At 37.2% G+C, this 27031-nt stretch overlaps 1 protein-coding gene across 3 annotated transcripts; it reads right to left on the reverse strand.

Annotated features, from left to right (window-relative positions):
- Positions 1 to 953: 953 nt before the first annotated feature.
- On the reverse strand, positions 954 to 27031 carry ESD (esterase D). Of its 3 annotated transcripts, none has more exons than XM_070409157.1 (10): positions 26945 to 27031; positions 25683 to 25731; positions 22993 to 23067; positions 22317 to 22405; positions 16708 to 16806; positions 15286 to 15410; positions 13674 to 13793; positions 12051 to 12149; positions 9859 to 10026; positions 954 to 1183 (listed from the first exon to the last, which is right to left on the reverse strand). In XM_070409157.1, the coding sequence occupies exons 3-10, from the start codon at positions 23058 to 23060 to the stop codon at positions 1103 to 1105; spliced, it is 849 nt and encodes a 282-aa protein (XP_070265258.1). In that variant the 5' UTR covers positions 23061 to 23067; positions 25683 to 25731; positions 26945 to 27031; the 3' UTR covers positions 954 to 1102. The 3 variants fall into 3 exon arrangements, with proteins under 3 accessions (XP_070265258.1, XP_070265259.1, XP_070265260.1); XM_070409158.1 differs by lacking the exon at positions 26945 to 27031 and adding an exon at positions 26655 to 26704; XM_070409159.1 differs by lacking the exons at positions 22317 to 22405; positions 25683 to 25731; positions 26945 to 27031.

A 27031-nucleotide genomic window follows, 5' to 3' on the forward strand; every position in this document is an offset into this window, starting at 1 on the left:
CCTGAAGGGGGTGTGGCCAGCCTGAAAATGGCCCTCAGCCCCTCACCCAGGCTGGCCAGGCACCCCAGTGGGACCCCCACCCTGATCTGGGACACCCTTCAGGGCAAACCAGTCAGCCCCCACCCATGCACCAGGCCTCTATCCTATATAATAAAAGGGTAATATGCAAATTGACCCTAACAGCAGAACGACTGGGAATGACTGGTCACTATGACACACACTGACCACCAGGGGACAGACGCTCAATGCAGGAGCTGCCCCCTGGTGGTCAGTGCGCTCCCACAGGGAGAGCTTTGCTCAGCCACAAGCCAGGCTGATGGCTGCCAGCACAGCGGTGGTGGCAGGAGCCTCTCCCGCCTCCTCAGCAGCGCTAAAGATGTCCGACTGCAGCTTAGACCTGCTCCCCGCTGGCAAGTGGACATCCCCCAAGGGCTACCAGGCTGCCAGAAGGATGTGTGACTGCCAGCTCCCCTGGGGAGCAGGCCTAAGCCAGTAGGTGGACATTCCCCGAGGGGCCCCAGACTGCGAGAGGGCACAGGCTGGGCTGAGGGATCCCCCCGGAGTGCACAAATTTTTGTGCACCGGGCCTCTAGTAACTTTATAATGATGAGGAAAATTCACTTAACCTTTCTGAGCCTACTTCCTGATTCAAAGCTAGCATGTAATTATTAAATGCCTACTAGAAGCCAAGCAGTTGCTAGACACTAGAGATATAACAATGGACATGACAAAAACAGTTTGCACCTTCAGAGGCTTAAAGTCTGGAAAGGTGAAGAGTTCAGGCTAAATTACTTTTAAATACTGTTCCACAGTTGGCATTCTATGATTTAAATGGGATTACATTCATACTGTAACCTGCAGTCACACAATGATGATTTCCATATGACCAAAAAAAAACTATAAAGTATTATGGATTTCCCATGTGAACACTGGTAAATAACTTTTAAAACAAGAAGGTTTCATATATTTATTCAGAAGGTGATTCAACTATAGAATGAAGCATCTTTAGCACTATGAAATACAATGTTTTGAAATCTTATTTCCCTGTAATTAGTTATTATAATTTTTATAATCCTGAAGAGATTCTTGTATATGAAGTTTTTTAAACATTCAGGTATTTTGCATGATGTCTGATGTGATCAGTAATAAAGGTAGCAATGAAGTAGTAGCTATGATCATAACCCTAGAAGACAAAATAGAGAGATGATAAGACATTTATCTACCATTCAGAAACACTGATATTAGGGACATTAAATCTCTCATATCAATTTGCTTATAAATAGCCAAAATATTATAATATGAGACAGGTTTATAATCAGAATCAAGCTTACACTGTACTTGAACATTTTTCACTGAAAATTAAAAGAGTGGCAAAAATATGAAGAAAGCCTGGCTGGTGTAGCTAAGTGGTTCAGCGTCAAACTATGAATCAGGAGGTCATGATTCGATTCCTGGTCAGGGCATGTGCCTGGGTTGCGGGCTCCATCTCAGTGGGGGGCATACAGGAGGCAGCCAATCAATGATTCTTCCTCATTATTGATGTTTCTATCTCTTCCTCTCCCTTCCTGTCTGAAATCAATAAAAATATATCTTAAAAATATGAAGAAAAATGAAACATTCTGCATAGCCTGGTTTCTAGATGCTGCCATTTATATGCAAAAAGAGGAAATAACACATTAATTAAATGTACAGAGTAAAGCAAGGACTAAAAGAATCAGAATTTAGAGAACTTAGAAACATGGGTAAGAAGTTTCAACTCACAAAAGAAGTGCACAAGGATAGGAGAGGGAATGTTAAAAAACAAAATGAGCATACATAAACAATATAGAGAAAGAACACGAAAATACCCAAATGATCGATTACTATTTGGGAAGCCAAACAGTCATCATAAATCTTGTTAATAATTCCACCTACACAGTAAAAGCATATCATATCTCTTCTTAAGGAAAAAGGAATAATTCATTAAACTTTGACATCTTCGGCAATAAATCAAACTGGGTAAAAAGTTACTAAGTTCCTTTGAAAACTACTATAAAACAGAGAGAAAATATAATGTGCCAGGCAGTTGAGTTGAAACAAGTATCAATCTATCCGGTCAATTAAAACCATTGATATAGGTTAAATGGAAAGGCAATCCTTCCTCAGACTTGGCTTCCAGTCGAGATGACAGTATAGGTAAATGTGGTACTCGCATCCTTCCACAACCACATAAAAATTACAATTAAACTACAGAGCAACCGTCATTGAGAACTGCCTGAAGCCTGGCTGAACTGAAGTCCTAGAACTAAGGATTTACAGTAGTCAAGACTAGTGGGTGAGGCAGAGACAAGGAACAGGCAGGTCTCATACCCCCGTGTAGCGGATAAAAATCAGGAGGGATATGGTGTGGAGCCAGGACCCCCAGTGCAGGGTTTCAGTGCCAGAAGAGAACTCCCCATAACTTCTGGCTGTAAAATCCAGAGGGGATTATGGATGAGTAAGACAGAGGGCTGCTGGAGCCCAAGGCATTCCTATTAAAGGGCCTGCATGAACTTACTCAGATTCACTTGCTCTGAGATACAGCTCTGGGTCAGCATCTCAAAAGGCACCAGGAATATATGAGGAACTAAATCATCAGGCTTCAGAAGGCTGGAGGGGCAGCTTTCTCCCTGACAAAAGTGCTAACAGAGGCCACAGTTCCCTTGCTGAGTCCTCCTCTGCAGGAGCAGGCAAGAGCCATAGCTGAGTCTCCCCTCCAAGCCCACTGGGTGATTCCTTGAGACTCTGCCCCACCTAACTTTTAGACCCACCCAAGTGGCTTCCAGTGGCTCTTCCATAAAAACAACCTGTCTTGGCTCATGTTGTGAACTTTCCTAAAAATCTCTCAAAGGTTCACAAACCCCAAACAAGCAGCATCTGGCCTCGGCATGCCCCATACCATAGCTAAGTGGCCCAAAGCCTGGCACTAGTGGCAGTTAGCCTCAGTTCCCAGCCTAGCCTCTCCCAGGCACCTCCGAGACCAGGATAAGTAGTAGCTATCTATAGATCACTTAGTAACTCATGGTGGGTGGCCTGCATCTCCTAGGAGGCTCAGTCAGCACACCTGGCTTCAGATCACACCAGAGCACCACCCAACCACCTCCACCAGTAACACTCTCAAGGGGGTTACTTGATGGGCACCAGAGTCCTCCTGAAGTGAATCCTGCTCCATAGGGTTGATTCCTACATAGCAGATCCTCTGCTATAGTCCCAACCAGTCCTCACAGCTGATTGGCCTGGGTGTCAATTCCTCCCACTGACATGCCAACAGCAATCAAGGCTCAACTACCACAGGAGGGTGCACACAGCCCACACTGGGGTGGTGGAAGGGGGTGGTGCACCTGAAGGACCTGGCTTGAGTGCCAGGGGAGGATATGCCCCTGGATAGTACAGGACACCTACTGCATATGGCCTCTACCAAACCAGGGAGACATAGCAGTTCTACATAATACATGGAAACAAACACAGGGAGGCAGCCAAAATGAAAACACAAAGAAACATGTTCCAAATAAAAGAACAAAACAAAACTCCAGAAAAAGAACTAAATGAAATAGAGACAAGCAATCTACCAGATGCAGAGATCAAAATACTGGTTATAAGCATGCTCAGTAAACTTAGGGGAAATGTAGATTAGCTCAGTGAGAATTTTAATGAAGAGATAAAAAACATAAAAATGGAGATATATAACATATAACCAGTCAGAAATTAAGAATATAATAAATAGAATCGAAGATGGCGGCATAGGTAAACACCGGAGATTGCTGCCGCAAACAACCACTTCAAAAATACAACTAAAAGACGGAACGGACATCAACCAGAACCACAGGAAGGCTGGGTGAGGAGAGACTCTTCAACTAGAAGGAAAAACAACAGCATTACGAGGCTCAGAAGAGGCACAGTGTGGAAAATTTAAAGGTATGGTGGTGCGCGCGCAAAGCAGGCTGGTGGCTGAGGGCGCGGTTGTCGTTTTCAATCAGGAGGGAGTCTCAGACTCTGGGCTACAGATCCGGGCGAGTCTCTAGGGACCCAGTCTCAAACGGGAGAAGTGGGACTGTCTGGCTACAGTCCCTCCGAGGTTTGCAGCAGTTGCTGGGACAGAGAGGCGGAGTCCCTGGGGACGGACTGAGAGCAGCCATAGCTGCTCCCTCCACCCGCCCTGTTGAGCCCGCCCCGCCCAAGCCCTGCGCAGAGCCATTTGCCGGATCACCTCAGGCAAAGGCTAGATTAGCACCTCCCCAGAGGACTGAAGTTTTCCCACAGCTGATTCTCGCAGCCAGTCAGCCTGGTGGTCAAATCCCTCTAGTATTAACTACAACAATTAAGGCTAAACTAGAACAAGACTGTGCACAAAGACCACAAGGGGGTGCACCAAGAAAGCAGAAAAGATGCAGAGACAAAAAAACATGACAGAAATGGAGGATATGGAGCTAAAAATCGCAATTTTGAGGGCTTGCAATAAACTTGAGCAGAGCCTCACGAAAACTAATGAGACCCTCGATGCTACGATAAAGAAATTAGAAAGTAAGCATACACGGACTGAAATAAAGAATATTATACCCAATAGCAGACCAGAGGAGCACAAGAATCAAACCAAAGATTTGAAAGCAAAAAACACCCAACTGGAAAAGCAAAATGAAAAAAGAATCCGAAAGTGTGAAGATAGTGTAAGGAGCCTCTGGGACAGCTTCAAGTGGACTAATATCAGAATAATAGGAGTGCCAGAAGATGAGAGACAGCAAGATATTGAAAACCTATTTGAAGAAATAATGGCAGAAAACTTCCCCCACCTGGTGAAAGAAATGGACTTACAGGTCCAAGAAGCGCAGAGAACCCCAAACAAAAGGAATCCAAAGAGGACCACACCAAGACACATCATCATTAAAATGCCAAGAGCAAAAGACAAAGAGAGAATCTTAAAAGCAGCAAGAGAAAGAGACTCAATTACCTACAAGGGAATACCCATACGACTGTCAGCTGATTTCTCAACAGAAACTTTGCAGGCCAGAAGGGAATGGCAAGAAATATTCAAAGTGCTGAATACCAAGAACCTACAACCAAGATTACTTTATCCAGCAAAGCTATCATTCAGAATTGAAGGTCAGATAAAGAGCTTCACAGATAAGGAAAAGCTAAAGGAGTTCATCACCACTAAACCAGTATTATACGAAATGCTGAACGGTATCCTTTAAGAAGAGGAAGAAGAAAAAGGTAAAGATACAAATTGTGAACAACAAACATGCATCTATCAACAAGTGAATCTAAAAATCAAGTGAGTAAATAATCTGATGTACAGAATGAACTGGTGATTATAATGAATCAGGGACATAGAAAGGGAATGGACAGACTATTCTTGGGGGGAAAGGGGAATGGGAGATGCGGGAAGAGACTGGACAAAAATCGTGCACCTATGGATGAGGACAGTGGGTGGGGAGTGAGGGCGGAGGGTGGAGCGGGAACTGGAAGGAGGGGAGTTATGGGGGGGGGGGGAAGAGGAACAAATGTAATCTGAACAATAAAGATTTAATTAAAAAAAAAAAAAGAATATAATAAATAAAATGAAGAATAAATTAGAGGGAATCAATAGTAAATTAGATAAAGCAGAGGACCAAATCAGCTATTTGGAAGCTAGGGTAGCAGAAAAACACCCAATCATAACAGCAAAAAGAAAAAAGATCCCGGCCAGTGTGGCTCAGTGGTTGAGTGTCGACCTATGAACCAGGAGGTCACGGTTCAATTCCCCATCAGGATACATATTCGGGTTGGGGGCTTGATTCCCAGTGTGGGGCATACAGGAGGCAACTGATCAATGATTCTTTCTCATCATTGATGTTTCTATCTCTCCCTCTCCCTTCCTCTCTGAAGTCATTAAAAATATATTTTAAAAAAATGAAGATAAAAAAAGAATCCATAAAAATGAGAATAATGTAAGGAACCTCTGGGATTATATCAAGCATAACATTTGCATCATGGGGATGCTGGAAAAAGAGGGGAGACAGCAAAGAATTGAAAACCTATTTGAAAAAATAATGACGGAAAACTCTCTAACCTAATGAAGGAAATAGACATACAAGTCCAGGAAACACAGAGAATCCCAAACCAAATGAACCCAAAGAAGCCCACACAAAAACACATCATAATTAAAATGCCAAAGATTAAAGACAAAGAGAGAATTTTAAAAGCACCAAGAGAAAGGCAGTTAGTTACCTACAAGGAAGCTCCCATGAGACTCAAGTAATTTCTCAACAGAAACTTTGTGGACCAGAAGGGATTGACACGAAATATTCACAGTGATGAAAAAAGCAAGGACTTACAACAAAGATTACTGTACCGAATAAGACTATCATTCAGAATTGAAAGACAGATGAAGAGCTTCCTAGACAAGAAAAAGCTAAAGGCGTTCATCACCACCAAACTTAGTATTACATGAAATGCTAAAGGGTATTCTTTAAGAAGAAAAAAAAAGGATACAAAATATGAATAAAATGGCAATAACAACATATCACAATTACTTTAAATGCAAATTGATTAAATGCTTCAATCAAAAGACATACAGTGGCTAAATGAGTAAGAAAACAAGACCCTTACATATCATCAACAAATCAACAAATGACAAGTGTTGGCAAGGATGTGGAGAAAATGAAACCCTAGTACACTGCTGGTAGAAATGGAGACTGGTGCAGCCATTATGGAAAACAGTTTGGAGTTTCCTCAAAAAATTAAAAATGGAACTTGCATTTGACCCAGTGATCCCACTTCTAGGAATATATCCTAAGAAACTTGAAACACTCATCAGAAAGAACTTATGCACCCCTATGTTCATAGCAGTGCAATTTAGAATTACTTTTCTGAGCCTGTCTCCTCATTTGTAAAACAAATGGACTGGAGCCATATATGAAAACCCACAGCAAATATAATACTTAATAGTGAAATACTGACAGCTTTTCCTCTAAGATCAGGAACAAAACGAGGATGTTCACTTTTGCCACTTCTATTTAATATAGTCTGGAAGTTCTAGCTAGAGCAATTAGGTAACAAAAAGAAATAAAAGGCACCCAAATTAGAAAAGGAGAGATGAAATGATCTCTGTTCCCAGATGATATAATCTTAGATGTGGAAAACCCTAAATATTCCAAATATAAACTGTTAGAGCTAATAAATGAATTCAGCAAAATGGCAGGATACAAAGTCAACACACAAAAAAGATCAGTTGCATGTCTATACATTAACAATGAATAATCTGAAAAGAAAATTATGAAAACTATTTCATTCACAATAGTATCCAAAATAAAATCCTTAGGAATTAACAAAAGAAGTGAAAGGCTTTTACAATGAAAACTACAAAACCTTGAAGAAATGAAAGGAGACACAAAAAAACGGAAACACATCCCATGTTCATGGATTGGAAGACTTAATACTGTTAAGATGTCAATAGCAATCTACAAATACAGTGCGATCCCTATCAAAATCTCAATAACATTTTTTTCCAGAATGGGAAATGTTAACCTAAATTTATATGAAATCTCAAAGAATTCAGAAAAGCCAAAACAACCTTGAAAAAGAAGAACAAAGCTAGAGAACTCATGCATCCTGATTTCAAAATTTATTATAAAGCTACAGTAATCAAAACAGTGTGATAATGGTATAAAGACAGACACATATAGACCAAAAGAACAGAACAGAGTCTAGAAATAAACATTTGCATGTATGCTTAAGGTATTTTTGACAAGAATGCCAAAACCATTCAATGGCAAAAGGACAGTCTTTTAAACAAATTGTGCTGGGAAAACTAGATATCTACATGCAAAAGAAAAAAGTTGGATCCTTACCTAATACTATATATAAAAATTAGCTAAAAATGAAAAGTACCCAAATTTAAGTTCTAAAACTATAAAGCTCGTAGAATAAAACATAGGACAGAAGCTCCATGACATTGGACCTGGCAATGATTTCTTGGATATGAGACCTAAGGGCACAGGCGACAGAAGAAAAAATAGTCAAATCTGACTTTATGAACATCAAAAATTTTATGCATCAAAATACAGTATTAACAGAGTAAAAAGGCAACCCACAGAATGGGAGAAAAATATTTGCAAGTCATGTACTTTGTAAGGTTGTAATATTCAGAATAGAGAACTTTTAAAACTCAAGAACAAAAAGCAACCTAATTTGAAAATGGACAAAGGACTTGAACAGATATTTCTCCAAAGTTATACAAATGGCCAATTAAGTACATGATAAGATGCTCAACATCACTAATCATTAGGGAAATACAAATCAAAAAGATATAATCTCATATCCATTAGGATGGCTACTACCAAAAAAAGAAAAGAAAAAAAAAGATGTGTTGGCAAGTATGTATGGAGGTTCCTCAATAAATTAAAAATAGAATTTCCAAATGATGCGGCAATTCTATTTCTGGGTATATATCCAAAAGAACTGAAAGCAGGGTCTTGAAGAGATATTTTTCATACATGTTATTAGCAGTATTATTCATAACAGCTAAAATGTAAAAGTAATCAACTGTGATCAATCCTCTGACACATGAACGGATAAGCAAAATGTGGTCTATACATACAATGGAAATTATTCTGCCTTAAAACGGCAGGAAATTCTGACACATGGTACAAAATGAATGGACCTTGAGAACATTAAATGAAATAAGCCAGTCACAAAAAGACAAATACTGTATGATTCCACTTATGTGAGATACTTATAATAGTCAAATTCAGAGACAGAAAGTCGAATGATGGTAGCCAATGTCTAGGGTGTGGGGATAGAGAGCTAGTGTTTAATATGTATAGAGTTTCAATTTTACAAGATGAAAAGAGTTGGAGATGGATGATAGTGATGACTGTTCAACATTATGAATGTATTGAATACCACTGAACTGTACACTTAAAAATAGCTAAGATGATATGGTATTTATGTATGGTATTTTACCATAATTTAAAAAATTGAAAAACAAATAATAGAAATAGATGGACAGAATAGGAATGGTCTCTCATTTGGTCTCATAAAGATAAAATAAGCTAATGCTGTGAAAACATTTCATAAACTGCAATGCACCACATTACACATTGATCTAGATTTATTCGAACATTAATCATTATAATTAATTTGTAGATCAATGTACCTGACACATTACCCTTAAACATGAATGAAAATATTTTTAGAAATCACAATCATGTATAATTTTCAGTGTTCACTTTTCATTCTGAAAAAAATTTTTTTGTTCATATTATATTCCAAAGCTTATGAATAAATATTTTAGAAAATAAAAGCAGAATTTCTTTAATACAACTATATTAACATAGTTACGTGAGTAGTAAATAGTCAAAAGTATTTTAATCAAGGAAAACTTGAAAACCAACTGAAACTCAGAAATTATTCTTAAACAACTAGAAATACTAAGTAGCACAATATAAAGTGTACATGTGTGTTTCAGACAATATAAAGCATTTGGGGCTAAGAAATGTACATAAAATAAGGTGGAAGCTTGTCCTTTTTATTCTACTACAATAGCTTCATGTATAAAGAAAGATATATCCAGTAATGTTGATGATTAAGTACCATGCAAGTATTTAAGCTTCTTGTTATTTACTGTTTTTACAGTAGAAAAGAAAACTGTAAATACTTTTCACCTCCAAAAGCTTTCTTATTTCTATGAATTTTTGTCTTACATATCACTAACTTAATAGAAAGGCTTTAAAGTATCTTATTATAATTAAAAAATATCTTACTACAGGTAGCATTTCAAATTCTAAAATAAAATTTAAAAAGTACTTGGAATCCTGCTTTTTAATACTTATTTAGAATAAGCTAAGATTTCCTAATACTTGCCTCTTGTAACCTAAAAACAACAGGGATTTTCTTTTCTGTACAGGCAGCTATGAAGTTATCAGGTAGTAACTGTCCATCTGAAAGAAACTGGTCATCTTTTCCTTGATCAATTAGTATGTCAAGCTGAGAACCTGGAAAGGACTTCACAAGATGAGTAGCATCATAAGCCTATGAAAAGAAAAATATTAAAAAATAAATCTAAAAGTGCCCAGAAATATATTTTTTAGAATATACTATACTAAAACCAAATAGAAATTTAAAGCCATTTAAACTCTAAGGCTGATCAAATTGGAAATATGCTTTTAAGTTGGCTTTATTTATAAAGTTTTCAGAATTCTTTCCCAATGATAGGCTCTTCCCTACTTTGAAGCAGACAGATACCAGTTATAAGAATCCTGTATCTCAAGCATTCTAAGGAGTAAACCTTTTTTCTTCCAAACTTTTAAGGTTCTTAATCACCTCTCAACTCAAAAAACAAACAAAAAACAACAAAACAAAACCCTTAACTTTTTCCCTTTGTAAATCCCTTCACAAATTAACTATTTCTTCAAATTCCATTATCTTTTTCTATTTCCAAATCTTCTCTATTTCAAATAATAAGTCTATTTTTTGTCTCTTCCTTTTAGCTCTAATTCCAGACATAAATACATTCAGCCCTACCTTTTGCTATCTGTTGAACAGCACAAAAGATCTGCTATCTCCATGAATTTTCATGAAATCGTGAATAATCTGAATATTAACAACTCAGAATTAAGGAGCTGCTACTAGTTACAATTTTATATTTTAGCATCCACCTTTAAATATTCTTGATTATTCATATCTATTTAGTGACCACAACTTTTATGCATTGATCAAGACAAACAAAAATAAAAATATTTCTCCTTCTAAAGCAGGCGTGGGGAATGTCTAGCCTTCGGGCCATATAAGTCCTGAGAAATCATTTGATCTGGCCCTGCCCAGGCATTAGGGGTGAGTTAATTAAATGTTTGACCAAAGACAGCAAGCTAATTTTAAGTTGATTAATTTTGTATGGCCCGCAAATGATGTTACAAATAACCTAATGGCCCTTGGCAGAAAAAGGTTTCCCGCCCCTGTTCTAAAGTATCATGCTTAAAAAGACTTACTTTCTTTAATCTTAAATTACGAACCAGTAGTTTTATTGCTAGCTTTACCCAGTGGCCAGATAAGTTTCTATTGAATGAATATAAAAAACGTTTTACATAAATGTTAAAGGCACGTCTTAAAATTAAATACTCATTGCATTTTGAAGTTATTTATTACATGTTCTTATAAGCTAGTATCTTTTTAAAATATGATACTTTGTAAAACACTGTGTAATATGAAAACACGAGAACTCTCGTGATCTGTCCGCAATGTGTTGAAAGGAAGAAGTGGAAAGTGACCTGTAAAGTCCAACTAGTTCTATGATTTCATAATTCTGCATGGCCTCCTCACTACAATAATAAATTAAATAATAGCCTAAACACAACATAATTAAGACAAAATCTACTGCCACTTGGAGAAAAATTACATAGATTCCTTAAAGGTTACTGTGCATCTACCTCATCCCTCCTCCTAATTAGCTGGTTTTCCACCCAGCTCTTCTATCAGACCATAAGTACCCTGTGGAGAGGAAAGGGTCATTACCCTCCCGACATAAGATCTCAAACTCTGCACAGACTGTGCACTTGGCGAGGATTCAAAATACTGGTGTAAGCACATTGTCAGGTCTCAAAGCACCTAAATTAATAATTTTCAACACTCTTCCAATACAACAAAAATTTAAGCCTAAACAAAACCAAAGAAAATTCTAATCTGGTGAGCAAAGAATTGACTCTCCAGTTTATTAGACTTTCAAAGATCAATCTTAAAATAGGGGTCCACATGTAAATGACCTTGAAAGCACTCAAGTATTTTCTACTTGTTTAACAGGCCCATGATAAGTTCATTTGTAAAATATTCAAAGTCTGGGTGGAGTCTGCAAATGGCTCATTTCTACACAAGAGTAAAATGAGTCTCAGGAGAAAGAACTATTTTTATTTTCATATTGAAGCATCTGCTCCTATGCTTGAAAAAGCAATCTTGCTGTTTGGAATATTCTCATAAATGTACATTACACAATATCTATGTACAGCTTTTTAAAAATTTTGAAAACTTTAGAATGAGTATTGAGATAGCCATCTGGTACCTACCTTCCATTTACTTTGATCTGCTCCCAAATATCCATTAAAGGCTTTTTTGCCCCAAGGACAAAGCACTGGATTGCAAATTGGAGCAAATGCTGACACAGACTTTAGAAACAAAGAAATTTAAAAACAAGTTACATGTTGCTAAATCAAATATGAATAGATATTTGAAACTTGCTTAAAAACTCAGAACTTTTTTGCAACTTGCTTATAACTCTTGACTTGCCGTGATAACCCCTGTGAACAATTTTCCTTTTGCTGTACTAGTATTATGAGCTTAGATTGTAAGATCTCTCCATAATACATCCTTTGTGTATTCTATTAAGAGAGCTAATAAACTACAGGTGCTAAAATAATACAAAGTGATACATTACATTTTCAACTAAGTAACGCACAATGGAAGTTTACTAGTATATTGAGTTTCTACTCCTTTTCTTGCTTAAAATTAATGTGTAGTAATATGAAACAGTTTATGCCTATGTTTCTGAACACATTACTAAATCTGAGACACATTATTTCTCTTAAACAGTGCCAAAAAAGCCCTGAACAATGCCATTAAGTATGGCAGATTTTTTAATAGAATATAATTTTGTGTTCTGTGCAATGTTGTTTGTCACTGGATAAAAATGCAAAGATAGAATCACTGAGTTTCAGAGTGTTTGTCAATGTTATGTTTATCCATGTCTACTAGCTTTTTTAAAGGCCAAAAAAATTCAACCAAATTTGATTTTCTCCCTCAAACACAGTAAATTTGATTGCATTATACACAAAAAAGGAAAATAAAACCCTTATTTTCTGGCATGACATGAATAAATTCAACTTTATAAAGCTTACCAAAAGGAAAATATTTGGTACTAAAGCAAGAAACTGCTATGAGAAATATTTTCATTTCTCAGTGGCACACAAAAATGATTAAGTTCTTCCTAAGGGAAGGAAATGGATTAAACATATCTTGAGGTCTCTGATAGTCTTGTGATTCTAAAGACAGAAGCAATCTTAAGATGATCATTGCTTCAAGATTTCCTTTTTCCATACTATGGTATGTTGTGCTGCACAGTATAGCATTCTACATACAGTGGTTATTTCAATTTGGCTTAAACAAACAACAAAAAAGTAAAGCTTCAAATAAATAAATAGGAAGGCTGAGAGTAATATTTTTCAATCAAGCTGCATTCCAATTTTCATCAGAGGCATTAAGAATAGAGAATTCTTACATTTTTACAAATCATGAATAACTTCTCTCTCAAAAAACCTAAATCAACTTTACAAAAATATTCTTGGTAAAAATATAAGTACATGATATAATATTAATCAAGAATAACCTTTAGAAAAGAAAATGCCTAGAAAACTATAGTTTGAATTGAAGCAATAAAATATGATACAATTTTTTAATACTTCTAGTAAACCCACAAGAAACCACTGTGATTGAATTCTTATGCTTCTGAATATGTAGCATACATTGTGTGGTCAAAATGAATAGTCCTCCCCTACAACCTCTTGAAATTCCCAACACTTGTAGAAAAGTTTAATTCCAGTAGTATAATAATATCCTAACTTCAATCTTTGAAAGTTCCTAATATTATATTATCCAAGAGAGATATTTGTCACTAGAAGCTTAGGTAACCTTACTTTGTATTTTCCAGGATTCTTTAAAGCACAAATCAGAGCTCCATGGCCTCCCATGGAGTGGCCAAAAATAGACATCCTTTGGGGGTCCACTGGAAAATTGGCATTTATGAGCTGAGGAAGCTAAAGATTTAATAGTGTGACAAAAGATGTAAGAGAAAGTTCAATCTTTTTCAGTTATATAAAATATTTACACAATCAATAGTTCTAAATCACAGTCTTACAATGGTATGAATTAGTAAAGTTTTTTTTTTTTTAAATCTCAGGTAGACAGTGGTAATTAATATATCACTGGAGAATATATGGCATATCTTCCTCAGAAACGAACTTTAAGAAGATGCATAAAGGACCTTTAAAATGTCCTAAACCTTTGACCTAGTAATTCCATTACTTGGAATCTATTCTAAGGGAAAAGTCCTTAAGGAAAAAGAATTATACAAAAAGACAATCAATGCAATAATATTTATTATGGTAAAAAAAAAAAATGTAACCATAAATATCCTACATTAGAACAAAATAAATTATGGCATATGACAGCAATTATTAAAAGTATGTTATCAATAAATATTGAAGATTATTTTTTTTCAATTAAAAAAAGAGTAAGATAAAAAAATGTTTTACAATTATAGAAAAACTAGTCATACCAAAAAAAGGTGGAATATACCAAACACAGCCATTATTTGGATAGGATAATGGGTGACTTTCATGTTATTGTTTCTGAGCTTTTATAATACTAGAGGCTCGAAGCAAGAAATTCGTGCACGGGGGGTGTGTGTCCCTCAGCCCAGCCTACACCCTCTCCAATCTGGGATCCCTCTCACAATCCAGGACTGCTGGCTCCCATCCGCTCGCCTGCCTGCCTGCCTGATCACCCCCTAACCACTCCCCTGCCAGCCTGATCGATGCCTAACTGCTCCCCTGCAGGCCCGACTGCCCCTAACTGCCCTCCCCTGCAGGCCTGGTCGCCCCCAACTGCCCTCCCCTGCAGGCCTGGTCCCCCCCAACTGCCCTCCCCTGCAGGCCTGGTCCCCCCTAACTGCCCTACCCTGCAGGCCTGGTCGACCCCAACTGCCCTCCCCTGCAGGCCATCTTTGACCACATGGGGGCGGCCATCTTGTGTGTTGGAGTGATGGTCAATTTGCATGTTACTCTTTTATTAGATAGGACAGCATATATTAACAATTAAAATTATAAAATTTAGAAAAATGCATAATCTGAACATAAATATTATTAATAAAAGTAATGCTTTACTACTTATCCTTGCTAACTAAGCCTTCATTAATCACTATAAAATGTCTGAATGAACCAGCTGTTAGAGAAATAAAAAAGTTTTTCATAAACTGTTTTCTTTGTGTAACCTGGGCAGTACACACAGATATCAATATAATTACTAAACTCTGTAAAATTGTATTTAGTATTAATTTAAATGGCAGTAAAAAGAATGATAATACTAGTAAACCTTGGAACTTTCACTAAGATAATTAATAAATTTGTATAAAGCAGATTCAACAATACCATATTGTAGTTTAAAATTCTCAGGACTATAAGGATTTTGTGTCCAAAATCAAGTGTTTTGTCCGTCATGGATTAATAATTACAATATAAATCAAATTACCTCCTCCGTTACATAAGAGTACATTCTGTAGTTAGTTTTCCAAGGATGTTCAGTGGCATCCACATAAAACCCAGCGCCAGTGCCAAAGTCCCAGCTCTCATCTTCTCCTTTAATATTGCAGCCACCTATCAAGGAAAACTTGTGGTTTCATCTACTCTGTAGTAATGGTCCACTTTTAAATGAATCTGAACGTTCATTTGCTTTAAAGCTGTTAGCCAAATATTGTGGGCCTCTCTTCTTTGCCTTTTGGGGCACATACTTCCTGACTCTCTTGAGTGAGGCCATGTTCTAGCCAATGAGGTGAGAGAAAGAATGCCCTTCCAGGCTAGGGTATTTACTGCCAACATAAGCCACCTGGCTTTGATGATGAAGTTCCCCACCTACACTTCCTCACTCAGTTTTACCTGTCAAATGGCTTACATCCTCTTTTTATATTTCAAAAATGTGCTGAGATTCCTTCTTTGATGACCCTCACCCTTAACCGACACTTCCTATAATTCTCTTTATCACTGTGGTCTTAGAAGTGACAGGAGACAAATGCTTGCATTCAACTTATTATCATAAACTCAGAGTGTCTCTTCATATACTTCGGAATCATTCCATCGTGTTTCCCCTATTTACCCATGCCTCATTGGGATTTTCTTGTATTCCTTTTAATTTATTACGATTTATTTTATATATTTACATATAGCTAAAAAGCCAATCATTAAAATTTTGAATAGAATTAGAGTAATAGGTAGAGTAACTCGAAGGAAATGACCTCTTTGTAATATTCAGTCTACCCTTCCAGAAACATGACAATTTTCCATTTATTAAGGTTTTCATTTATGATCTTTAGCAAATTTTATCATTTAAAAAAATAAATCTTCATAGTTTTAAAGTTTATGCTTAGGCATTTTATATTTCTGATGCTATGTTGAATTAAATTTATTACATTTCTAGTGAGACATGTCTTGCTTTTGTATAATATAGCCTGTGAAAGGAAATGCACTACTTCCCAAGGTCAGCCATTTAACTTTCAGATAGTTTTAGCTGGCATTTAAATTCCATTTCCTGAGACTTCCAGGGTCACAAAAGAAGTTTTACCTATCTGATGGATTAAGCTGCACAATGTTTAATATTCTCTAATGTAAACATTCTAGTCATTTATATTAGGACTAATCCTTTTTAAACTGTATGATTATTTGATAACTAACAGGGATGAGAAAAGACATAATTATTATATGACAAGACAGTTTACCTATATAATACAAAATGTATATAACATGGTATTTTAGAGTCATGGTGTCATTTGAAAGATTAACAGAGATATAGCAAAAATATGAAATTAATTTTATAGTGTGTGGTATATAATATCCCACTTATAACATAGTCTTAAATATTTATATTATTTACAAAGTACTCAGGAACAAGAACACTTACGAGGGCTGGTATCTGGAGCAATAACAACAAGGCCATGTTCTGAGGCAGCCTGATGATAACCAGATTTTGATATAAAATTCTGTTCTGTGCAAGTTAAACCTGAAGATCAAAAATACTGTTATCTCATGCTATATTGCAAGTGATTTATAAGCTTTAATATTTTTATAATATAGAAAAACAATCTCATATGGTATTATGAAAAAAAACTTTTTAAAGAAATAATTCTAAAGAAGATGCTTTAAGTTCCCCTTCTCATAAAATTTATAACAGTATTAATCTAAGATCTGAGTTAGGGTTAAATGCTCCCTTAGCTGTTCTTTGAAAGTCACTCACTAAAGTTTCAATCACTAAAATTTTTAGGATCAGATGCATTTTGGAATTTAGAAATTTTCAAGCTGTAGAATAGCAATATGGCACATAAAACCAGCATTATAACAACCCCAGTGCAATGTTATCAAACATGCTAATGAAATGTTACTATTTCATCAAAACATAAATATTCACAGTGAGAAAATACTATGGTAATCATAATACAAATAACTTAATATTTTTATATACAAGTAGTTCACAGCAACAAAATTCAGCCTAATCATTTTGGTATTCCTCAATGTAGTAAGAAGGGGGTAATGGCTACCATATACCTTCCTTAAAGTGAGTTTAAGCCCATTCTTACAATTGTTTCTGCTACTTTTCCTACCTCTAAGCTTTTCAGTTATGTGATACAAGAGATGATTTACTTCTCTTGCTATGCGAGTCTGATAAGACTGGCCAAAATGTGAGAATGGCCAAGAATGAACTGGCAATAGATGCCTGAGTCCAAAAGCACCTAACCCAACAGCCCTTTTCCAGTAGCCAATGATAAATATCCCACTACACCTGATAATTAGCACTGTAAAACCTTACTGATATGCATGATGCAATATGAATAACTACAGAACACTTTTATAATTTCTATTTATCCCCTAATAGCAGCACAGACTTATGAATGATTGCCTAATCAAGATTAGCTAAATTAATAATTTTTTAGAAATAATTCTAAAAAAGATGCTAAAGTTCCTCTTTTCATAAAATTCATAACAGTATTACTCTAAGATCTGTCTTAGGTTAAATGCTCCCATAGCTGTCCTGTGAAGGTCATATAAAGTTACAATATCATTGGATAAAATGTTATGGAAGTTCATGGTTAAGTAAACCATTAGCACATACATACTTTATAACATAAAACTTCAAGTATCATTGGATAGTGTTATGGAAGTTTATGGTTAAATAAACCACTAGGATATACAAACTTTCACTAGTCATGGTAAGAGAACAAGATCCTTTCTGTCCACCATCTTCCTTTATAGCACATCTTCCAGAGATATGAAAGCCATATCATGGTGAAGAACTGCTCCAAATACAGATAAAGGGTCAACGATTTTGCTGACCTTAACATAAATGTACTCAAAGGAGGAAGGATAATACTGTAGAAAGCAGGGCTTTGGATTTCAGATAGGATCTGGGTTCCCAATGTCACTCAACCACTTATTAGCTAAACAAAATCAGGAAAGTAAGTCAAATATTCTGAGTATCAGTTCTTTCATTTAAAAAATGGGCATAAGCCCTAGCCCAGTGGTCGGCAAACTGCAGCTGGTGAGCCACATGCGGCTCTTTGGCCCCTTGAGTGTGGCTCTTCCACAAAATACCACGTGCGGGCGCGCACGTACAGTGTGATTGAAACTTAGTGGCCCATGCACAGAAGTCAGTATTTTGTGGAAGAGCCACACTCAAGGGGCCAAAGAGCCACATGTGGCTCTCGAGCCGCAGTTTGCCGACCACGGCCCTAGCCGGTTTGGCTCAGTGGACAGAGCATTGGCCCACGAACTGTAGGGTCCCGAGTTCAATTCCAGTCAAGGGCACGTACCTTGGTTGCAGGTTCCCTGGCCCTGGTTGGGGTGTGTGCAGGAGGTAACCGATCAATGTGTCTCTCTCACATAGATGTTTCTGTCTGTCTCTCCCTCTCCCTTCCACTCTCTCTGAAAATCAATGGAAAAATATCCTCAGGTGAGGATTAACAAAAAAAAAGAAAAATGGGCATAATATTGTCTATTTTTACTTCATAAAGTAGTGTGAGGATTAAATGTGTTAACATGTGAAGAGCTTTGAATTGTGTCTGGTACACAGTGCATAGTACCTTGCCCTCGGGAAACGTAAATCTGTTTAGAGATCAGAGGAAAAAATGTTTTTCTAGTTAGAACACAAGTCCCTCTATTAAGGTAGTAGGGATTGAATTCTAGAATAATAGAAATGAAGATAATTCTGTTAGTAGTATTACTCTCAAGAGTCTGGAGATGATTACTACTTAATATCTACTTGATCAACTGCACTTATGTTATATGAAGAGCTGGGGTTTTTTGCAAAAACTTTATCAAGGTACAATTCGGATGCCATACAATTCACCCATTTAAAGTGTACTACCTCAATGATTGTTAGTATATTTATAATTATGCAATCATTACCATTATCTAATTTTAGGATATTTTCATCATCCCAAAAAGAAACCCCAAACCCATAAGTAGTCACTCCTATTTCTTCCAACCTTAGTCCCAGGTAACCACATACTATTTTCTGCCTTTATGGATTTGCCCTATCGGGTTTGGCTCAGTGGATAGAGCCTCGGCCTGCAGACTGAAGAGTCCCAGGTTCGATTCCAGTCAAGGGCACATGCCTGAGTTGTGGGCTCAATCCCCAGTAGGGAGTGTGCAGGAGGCAGCCAATCAATGATTCTCTCTCATCACTGATCTTTCTGTCTCTCTATCCCTCTCCCTTCCTCTTTGAAATCAATAAATACTTTTTAAAAAAGTTCTCAAGGTTCATCCATGTTATATGTAGCATCTATGAGGAATCCATTACCTTTTGTTTTTGAATAATATTCTACTATATGGATAGACCATATTTTATTTATAATTTCATCAATTGATGAACTTTTGATTTGTTTCCACTTATTTACTATTATAATGTATAATATAATGCATGAACATTTGTGTGCAAGTTTTTGTGTGGACATGTTTTCACTTCTCTTGGGTATATATACATAGCTAATGAAAGACTGTTTTGATGGTCACTCTGACTTGGGAAAGATGCAATACACTGAATCCAGACCACCTTCTAGAATTTCAGTTTGAATGTTTGGATTTTTATTACAGTTTATTAATTTTAGAAAAATAACAGATGGTGTAATCTTTAATTATTTTCCTTCAATTTATTGGAAAGTAAACCTAAAATTATTTTGTCATTATTTCTCAAGTGTACTAGTTAATCTTACCTTTTTTCAGAAAATCAGGCCTTAATTTCCAAGGTATATCTGTTCTTCAGCATCTCACTAAGGAAACTATTGCATTATTTGATGTAAATAAATAAACATTCTGTTTTTTATACTCATGAAGCTCAATGTTTTGTCTTAATGGATTTAAATCTTAGTTAGGAATTTATTATAGTACCTATTATACAACACCTGGTACTTCTAGATTATTATTCTTTTAACCAAGAGATCTGACTTTAGTTGATCTTATCAGAAACAAAAAGCAGAAATAACAGGAGAAAGGACTAAATACAGCTCTGGACCATGAATTAGAAAACTTGTTCACCCTGTTATGAGATCTTAGGTGTTATAACTTCACTGGGCCTATAAAATAGCTTACATGATTTGGAAGATCATCTTTAGCTATGTTTCTAAAACAATTAAACATGTAATTTTGTTATTACTGCTTTTGGCAAAACCCAATATTCTTCTAGCAAAACCGTTTCCTTTTTTTCACAGTAATGGGTTGTTGAGTTAAAATCAGATAGGCACTTAATTTTTACCATTTAAAATATCCATTCTAATTTTGAAAGATTGGTATGTAGGGTTATCCTTGATAAAACCATACGTAAGAGAGGATTTATTAAGTAAAGTTATAAGAAGAAATTTCAAGGAAACAAAGATAGCACTCTATGCCATAATTTGGTTTCTGAATCTCTCCTTATAATGTTTGCTTCCATAGTTGAAGTGCCAACATCTTGCAAAAGAAAAGTTAGCACAGAGGTTCAAAACTACTGGTGGCAAAACTTTACTCTCTCAAAAATCCATTTTACAGTCTTTAATATTCACCTAATTAAGAAGCATTACTATTATTTGTAATTTTTCCAAACTGTTGCCAGAAAAGATCCGTGGAGTCCAATTAAAATATTCCAGACAACACTATAAGAAGTTACTTGTCTGTAGTTCCAAATTAGTGTCATTGGTGTCCTGGTTTTACCTTAATATTGTTCTATGTGAGTGGTGAAATCTCTACAAGAAATGCTTGGGTAGGTAGGTATTAAGTAGGTAAGTAACTTTTCTAAGCTCTTGCCATTGAGTCCAGAACTTTACATTCTCTGTAATTTAACTTGGTCTAACTGAAAAAGAAGTGAAATACATTGGGGTGGGCACACAATGCAATAAATCTACAGATGATATACACTTGAAGCCTATGTAATTTTATTAAGCAATGTCACCCCAGTACTGCTGGGGTCCAATCCCAGCGGGTCCAGGGGTCCCCAAAGGTGTGGACGGAGTCGGCGAAGAAGGAATGACACGAAGACAGCCTTCAGTTGATCAGCAGCCTAGTCAGGACCTATAGCCAGGATTTCCAGCCAAAGTTCTGGTCGGAGCTCTGGTTAGGAACTGATGAGGTTCTGATGTTTATTGTCTTGTTACATCCGTATTTATACCAGCCAATTTTAATCCTGTCAATTCTATTACAAAGGTTAGGGCGTTTCTTATCTCCATTCTAGGGAGTAAAGATTATGTAGCTTAACTACCCGCCTGACACTTAATTAAGGGGTTTTATCCCTTCCCTAACCTCAGGGAAAGATCCCCACCTGGGGAAACAACCTTTCTCCGAGAGGTGACCTTGGTTAAAACACATGGCGCTAAAGGGAGCAAACATATTAAGAACAGTATGCTATATATGCCAGGTCCATTGAAACATATGCTGTGCAGATGTTTCTTTCCTGCAGCGACTGTGTCAAGCAGCAAGGATGGACCGGCTTCCGGCACAGTACATTTAATTTAAAAAAATAATTTTTAAATGTGATTTTGTATTTAGTAAAATAGCTTTACTATTTTTGTGGGAGTGGTGATATGTGTATAAAACATTACTGTATGAAATCCATAGATTTCTAGCTATGATTTTTAGTCATGCTGTTTTATGATTATATGAAATTTAATCTATCAGCCTTTTAGTAAAAAAAACTGGTGACTATTGGGCCTTAATATTGTATCAAGGTCTTCCCTGGGACAGATATTGCCTGGGGAAAACCATGTCCTACTGTTTTTAGTCTTCCTCTCCCTAGAATTTTTAATAGGTAAAATTTAGGTAAAATTAAAACAAAACAAAACAAAACAAAGAAGAAGTGAAATAAATTTAATTCAGTAGGCATGAAATTATTCTCAGGATAAAGTAAGAGTAGACTATGACAGTTTCCTAAAGCCTTATATAAATGGCTCAGAAAGCAAACTAGTAAGTCAAGATAAATGAGTAAAAATAAATGAGCCAGTTAAAAAGAAAAAGAAACTCCATTTTAAAACTCAAATACTTAACACTTACCAGACAGCCAATATAGTGCAGGGCATTTTCCAGTTTCTGCCTTTGGTGGTAAGTAGATGGCAAATTTCATTTTGCAGTTCAGTTCAACACTGCAATTTTAACACATACACACACACACACACACACACACACACACACACACAAAATCAATGCTTCTCGTCAAGACAGAAACATAAAATAAGTGATTTAATGCCCAAAGTAAGTGATTCCACCAACGTTTAAGGAATTTACCTTGGCCCTTAAAGAATGGGGCCAACTTAGGCCGGTAATTTATCAACTGACCTGAGCCTATTCTGTGCACACAACACAGTCATTTTGGCCAGAATAAATTTAAAAAAATAAATGTAATATGCTCAATGTAGCACTAATATTATTAAAAGAAAAACTGTTTGTTTTAAAATGATGTATAAAATTTCATAACAAATTTATTCTAAAAATATCAAATTACATGTTCACTCATGGGCACTGAAATGTACCACATCCTTAATTTGCTCTTTATCACTAATATTTTATTAAAATCACTATCAAGGCTAGATAATTTTCATTGAAAAAAAACACAGAGATATTTTTCCATGTGAAAGTAATTCATGCAAAATGACCTTTCATGGGCTTATTTAAAGAATTAAATGGATAGAAGAATGATAGACATCTAAAATTGCATCTTCTTAATGGTTACCTGTCATGTTCAAAAACTTTCTGCAATCCCCCAAAGCATTTGTTGCTGGAAATCTGTTTCAATGCCATTCTTTTCCTATTAATGAAGATTAATCTCATTAATTTCTACAGAATTTTATCCAATCATAAAACTGTTTTTTCACCTGGATTTTTTCTCACATGCTAATTTTCTCTAATAAATAATATTAAGAAACTAACTTTCATACACACATTTTTACTTGTTACCACTTTAAAAAACTTTAATACTTTAGTGTGTCATTATCAATTTATCAACAAGTGTTTTTGTGTATGTGTGGACTACACCAAATTCTTTATAGAAAGAGGCAGAATATAAATAAGTAAAATAGAACCAAAGTCATAGAAACATCAAACAGACTGTCCAACCTATGAGCGAAGGCAGGCGGGGCGGGGGGGGGGGGGGGGGGGGGGGGGGGCCGGGGTGAGGGGGTGAGAGATCAGTCAAAAGATTTGTATGCATGCCTATGAGCATAACCAATGAACACAAATGAGGGTGGGGGGATGGGGGGGCGGAGGTGAGGGCATGTGCTGGGGGGTGGGGGTGGCCTGGGAGTGGTGAATGGGGGAAAAAGGAGAGTTATGTAATACTTTAAACAATAAAGAATTTAAATTTTAAAAAAATAATAAAAATAAATAAATAAAAGTACAGCTTGTCATGGGGAAATTTTGAAGTTTGGTAATTCTTTTCTCTCCAACAAATCCTTTAAATTTTCATAAGTAATTTTAAATTTAAATGTTAAAATACCACACATTATTTTTAAAAATAAATTTAAAAATTGGAGAATCATCTTTATCATTAAGTGCTTACTGAGCAAAGAGGAACCAGACTGACTCTGGTTTGTATTTCTCAAGGATTTCCTCCCCCTCAACAAGTATTACCACTTTGGTGGTCTTTTCAGTAAAACGTTCTGTATGCTGATCAGATGCAGAACTAGGGTTATTCCTCAAAAACGTAACAAAAACCTTAAAAAAGCTAATTTTGGAAATGTCTTTGCAAAATTCTAAACAAGCCCTAGCCGGTTTGGCTCTGTGGATAGAGCATCAGCCTGCAAACTGAAAGGTCCCAGGTTCGATTCCGGTCAAGGGCACATGCCCGTGTTGTGGGGAACTTGCAGGAGGCAGCCGATCCATGATTCTCTCTCATCGTGGATGTTTCTCTCTCTCTCTCCCTCTCCCTTCCTCTCTGAAATCAATAAAAATATATATATAAAAAATTCTAAACAATATTAGTTTCAATCCTACCTTGAAGCAATCCCCTCAATAAACCCAAATACTTAGATTTGCATTGGAAAGTTGGAATTTGAACCAGAAATTAAGCTATCAGAGACTCTGCTATGCTCTCCTGCCTTCCTAGATGGTCTTTAAATACTCTGTTTTTAGACACTCTAAGATTGAAAAATTTTATAGGATTAAGGTACTACAATTATAGAGAAATCACCTTCTATTCATAGACATATGCTTTTAATCTATAAAGGATAAATTCTTAAACAACAAACTGCTCACTAGATGTTATTATTTTTGAATATTAACTTCAGCTACTCTTGCTCAAGATCCTATCTTAAATAATTAACTAATAGATGCATTAATGATGTGCTGAATTATTCTACAGGGAAATCCTATTTTCTTAAACTTAGCAGGTACTATGTCTGCTGCTTCCCCAAAACAGGGTACACTGGGTCTGTATCTAGTACATAAGAGTTACTAATAATTATTTGTTGAATTAATGAATGATTAAATTTTAACTTCTTACTACCGATTATGTGAAAGTTTTAAAAATTAATTTGTCCTGCCCTAGATGGTTTGGCTCAGTGGATAGAGTGTCGGCCTGCGGACTGAAGAGTCCTGGGTTCGATTCCAGTCAAGGGCACATGCCCAGGTTGCGGGCTCCATCCCCAGTAGGGGGTGTACAGGAGGCAGCCAATCAATGATTCTCTTTCATCATTGATGTTTCTGTCTCTCCCTTTCTTCTTCTCTGAAATCAATAAATTTAAAAAAAAATTTAAAATTAGTTTGTCCTTTATCTCTATCACTCCATACTTTGTTATTCATTTTAGTAAACTACAAATAGTCTATTTCCTCTGGTCTTTATTCAAATTCAAAATCAGATATTTTCCACTTGGTCAGAGAAAAAGTAAAAATACTGTTCTTTAAATTTGTAAAATGAATAAAAAATAAATAAAAGCTTTACATGTTTTTTTTCTCTAACCATCCATTTTAGAAACTACTGTCAATTATACATCAAGAAAAAAGTTAGGTTCAGTAAGAAATATGACATAAGCTAAGAACTAGATATACTGTGATTTATGATATGACACACTAGGTAATTTACATTATTCATTAAAAGTTTTTTTTAAAAATATATTTTATTGATTTTTTACAGACAGGAAGCGAGAGGGATAGAGAGAGTCAGAAACATCAATGAGAGAGAAATATTGATCAGCCGCCTCCTGCACACTCCCTACTGGGGATGTGCCCACAACTAAGGTACCTGCCCTTGACCGGAATCGAACCTGGGACCCTTTAGTCCGCAGGCCGACGCTCTATCCACTGAGCCAAACCGCTTAGGGCAATTTTTCATTAAAATTTTTTATGAGCGAAATCATGTTTCAAACCAAGTCATTAGATTTTTCATTCAACTTCAAAGTAACATACAAGATATAAAACTTAAATTACCTGTCCAATTGCTAACTGCTCTTTTGTCTGTACCAAAGGGTAGATGATTCTGGAAAAAAACACAAGTGGTTTATAAACAGGACATATTTTTGACAACTAAGGTTATACAGACATGTATAGTAGATTAATCAACCATTCTTAACAGAGACATTTTCTTCTCCTTAGATAGGTGACTGTTGACCCTGGATATGGTAGCATGGAAAATGCAGCTGATAAAACAGCACCACCACTTTATAGGATTAAGGTACTATAATAAAAAAATTTTAAAGTTTTAAAATATAATTCAGAAGTATAAGATGTAGTCAAGTCCTGAGAGTGAAGAAAACAGGAGTGGGGACTAGAAAAGCAGAGAAAGATAAAAAGCCTAGATCTGTCTGGCCAAGAATTGTAGGTCAACCCTTAATTGAAGCTAAATGTCATCCACCTCCAGGAATTTGTTTTTTGAATTTTTACACATTCTTTCCTTCTTGCCATGAGTCTCCAGTTTTCCATATATCTCTACTTGTGTTTTTGCTACTGTTCTCTCACACTCCCAGATGTCGACCCAGTTATTCGCAGTGCCCCACTCCACTGGCTCTGAGCAGCCCACACACAGCTCTCCCCACATCCGGGTCATGCGCCGCTGGCCGTGCCGGGCTGAACGCGCGAACTCAGGTGCTCAGCGCGCTGCTGGCTCTGCTGCGGACAGAGGTCAGCTCCCACCCGCCCCACACCCTCAAATGACCGCCCACCACGTCTGCTCAGAGGCCAGCTCCTGAGGACGCCATCAGGAATGTACCCAAGGCCACCACCGAACTCAAACAGCGCATTTACAACACAAACAAGAGCGGCAGAGAGTCGCAGGTGCTTCAGGAGATGCGGGTCCCCCGTGCCCCTCGCGCGGCCCCGGCATCCCGAACCGGGCGCCTGAACCGGGCACGGGGACTACCAGCGCTCGCGGCTGGTTTCCTCCATACCCGGGTGTGCGCTCACCTCACGCGGCGCAGGGCGGGAGGAGGCCACGGAACGGGAAAATGTGCGGGCCTGCAGCGGACAACGCTGCCTCTCGGCGCCTGCAGTGAACGCAAGGAATTTGGACAAAGTCCTCGCCCCAGAGCTCGGCTGCAGCCCGGCTGGGCAGCGAGGGGGCCGGGGCCGCAGTCTCGGCGCTCGCGTCCGCGGGCCCCACCGGCCTCAGCGAACGCCCGACCCCGCCGTGTGGCCGGTGCAGCCCGCGACCCCGGAGAGCCGAGCACAGCCCCCGTCCGCACACCCAGCCTTACCTCCGGCGGTGGCAGGACCCGAAGTTGGAACCGAAAGGCGGGGCCTCAACATGGCCGCTGGGCCGGGAGCCTGGGCCGCCCCTCCGG

This window comes from Myotis yumanensis, unplaced genomic scaffold (genome assembly GCF_028538775.1).
Source record: "Myotis yumanensis isolate MYYU_CA2020_CCGP unplaced genomic scaffold, mMyoYum1.0.hap1 SCAF_3, whole genome shotgun sequence".
Classification (NCBI taxonomy): Eukaryota; Metazoa; Chordata; class Mammalia; order Chiroptera; family Vespertilionidae; genus Myotis; species Myotis yumanensis.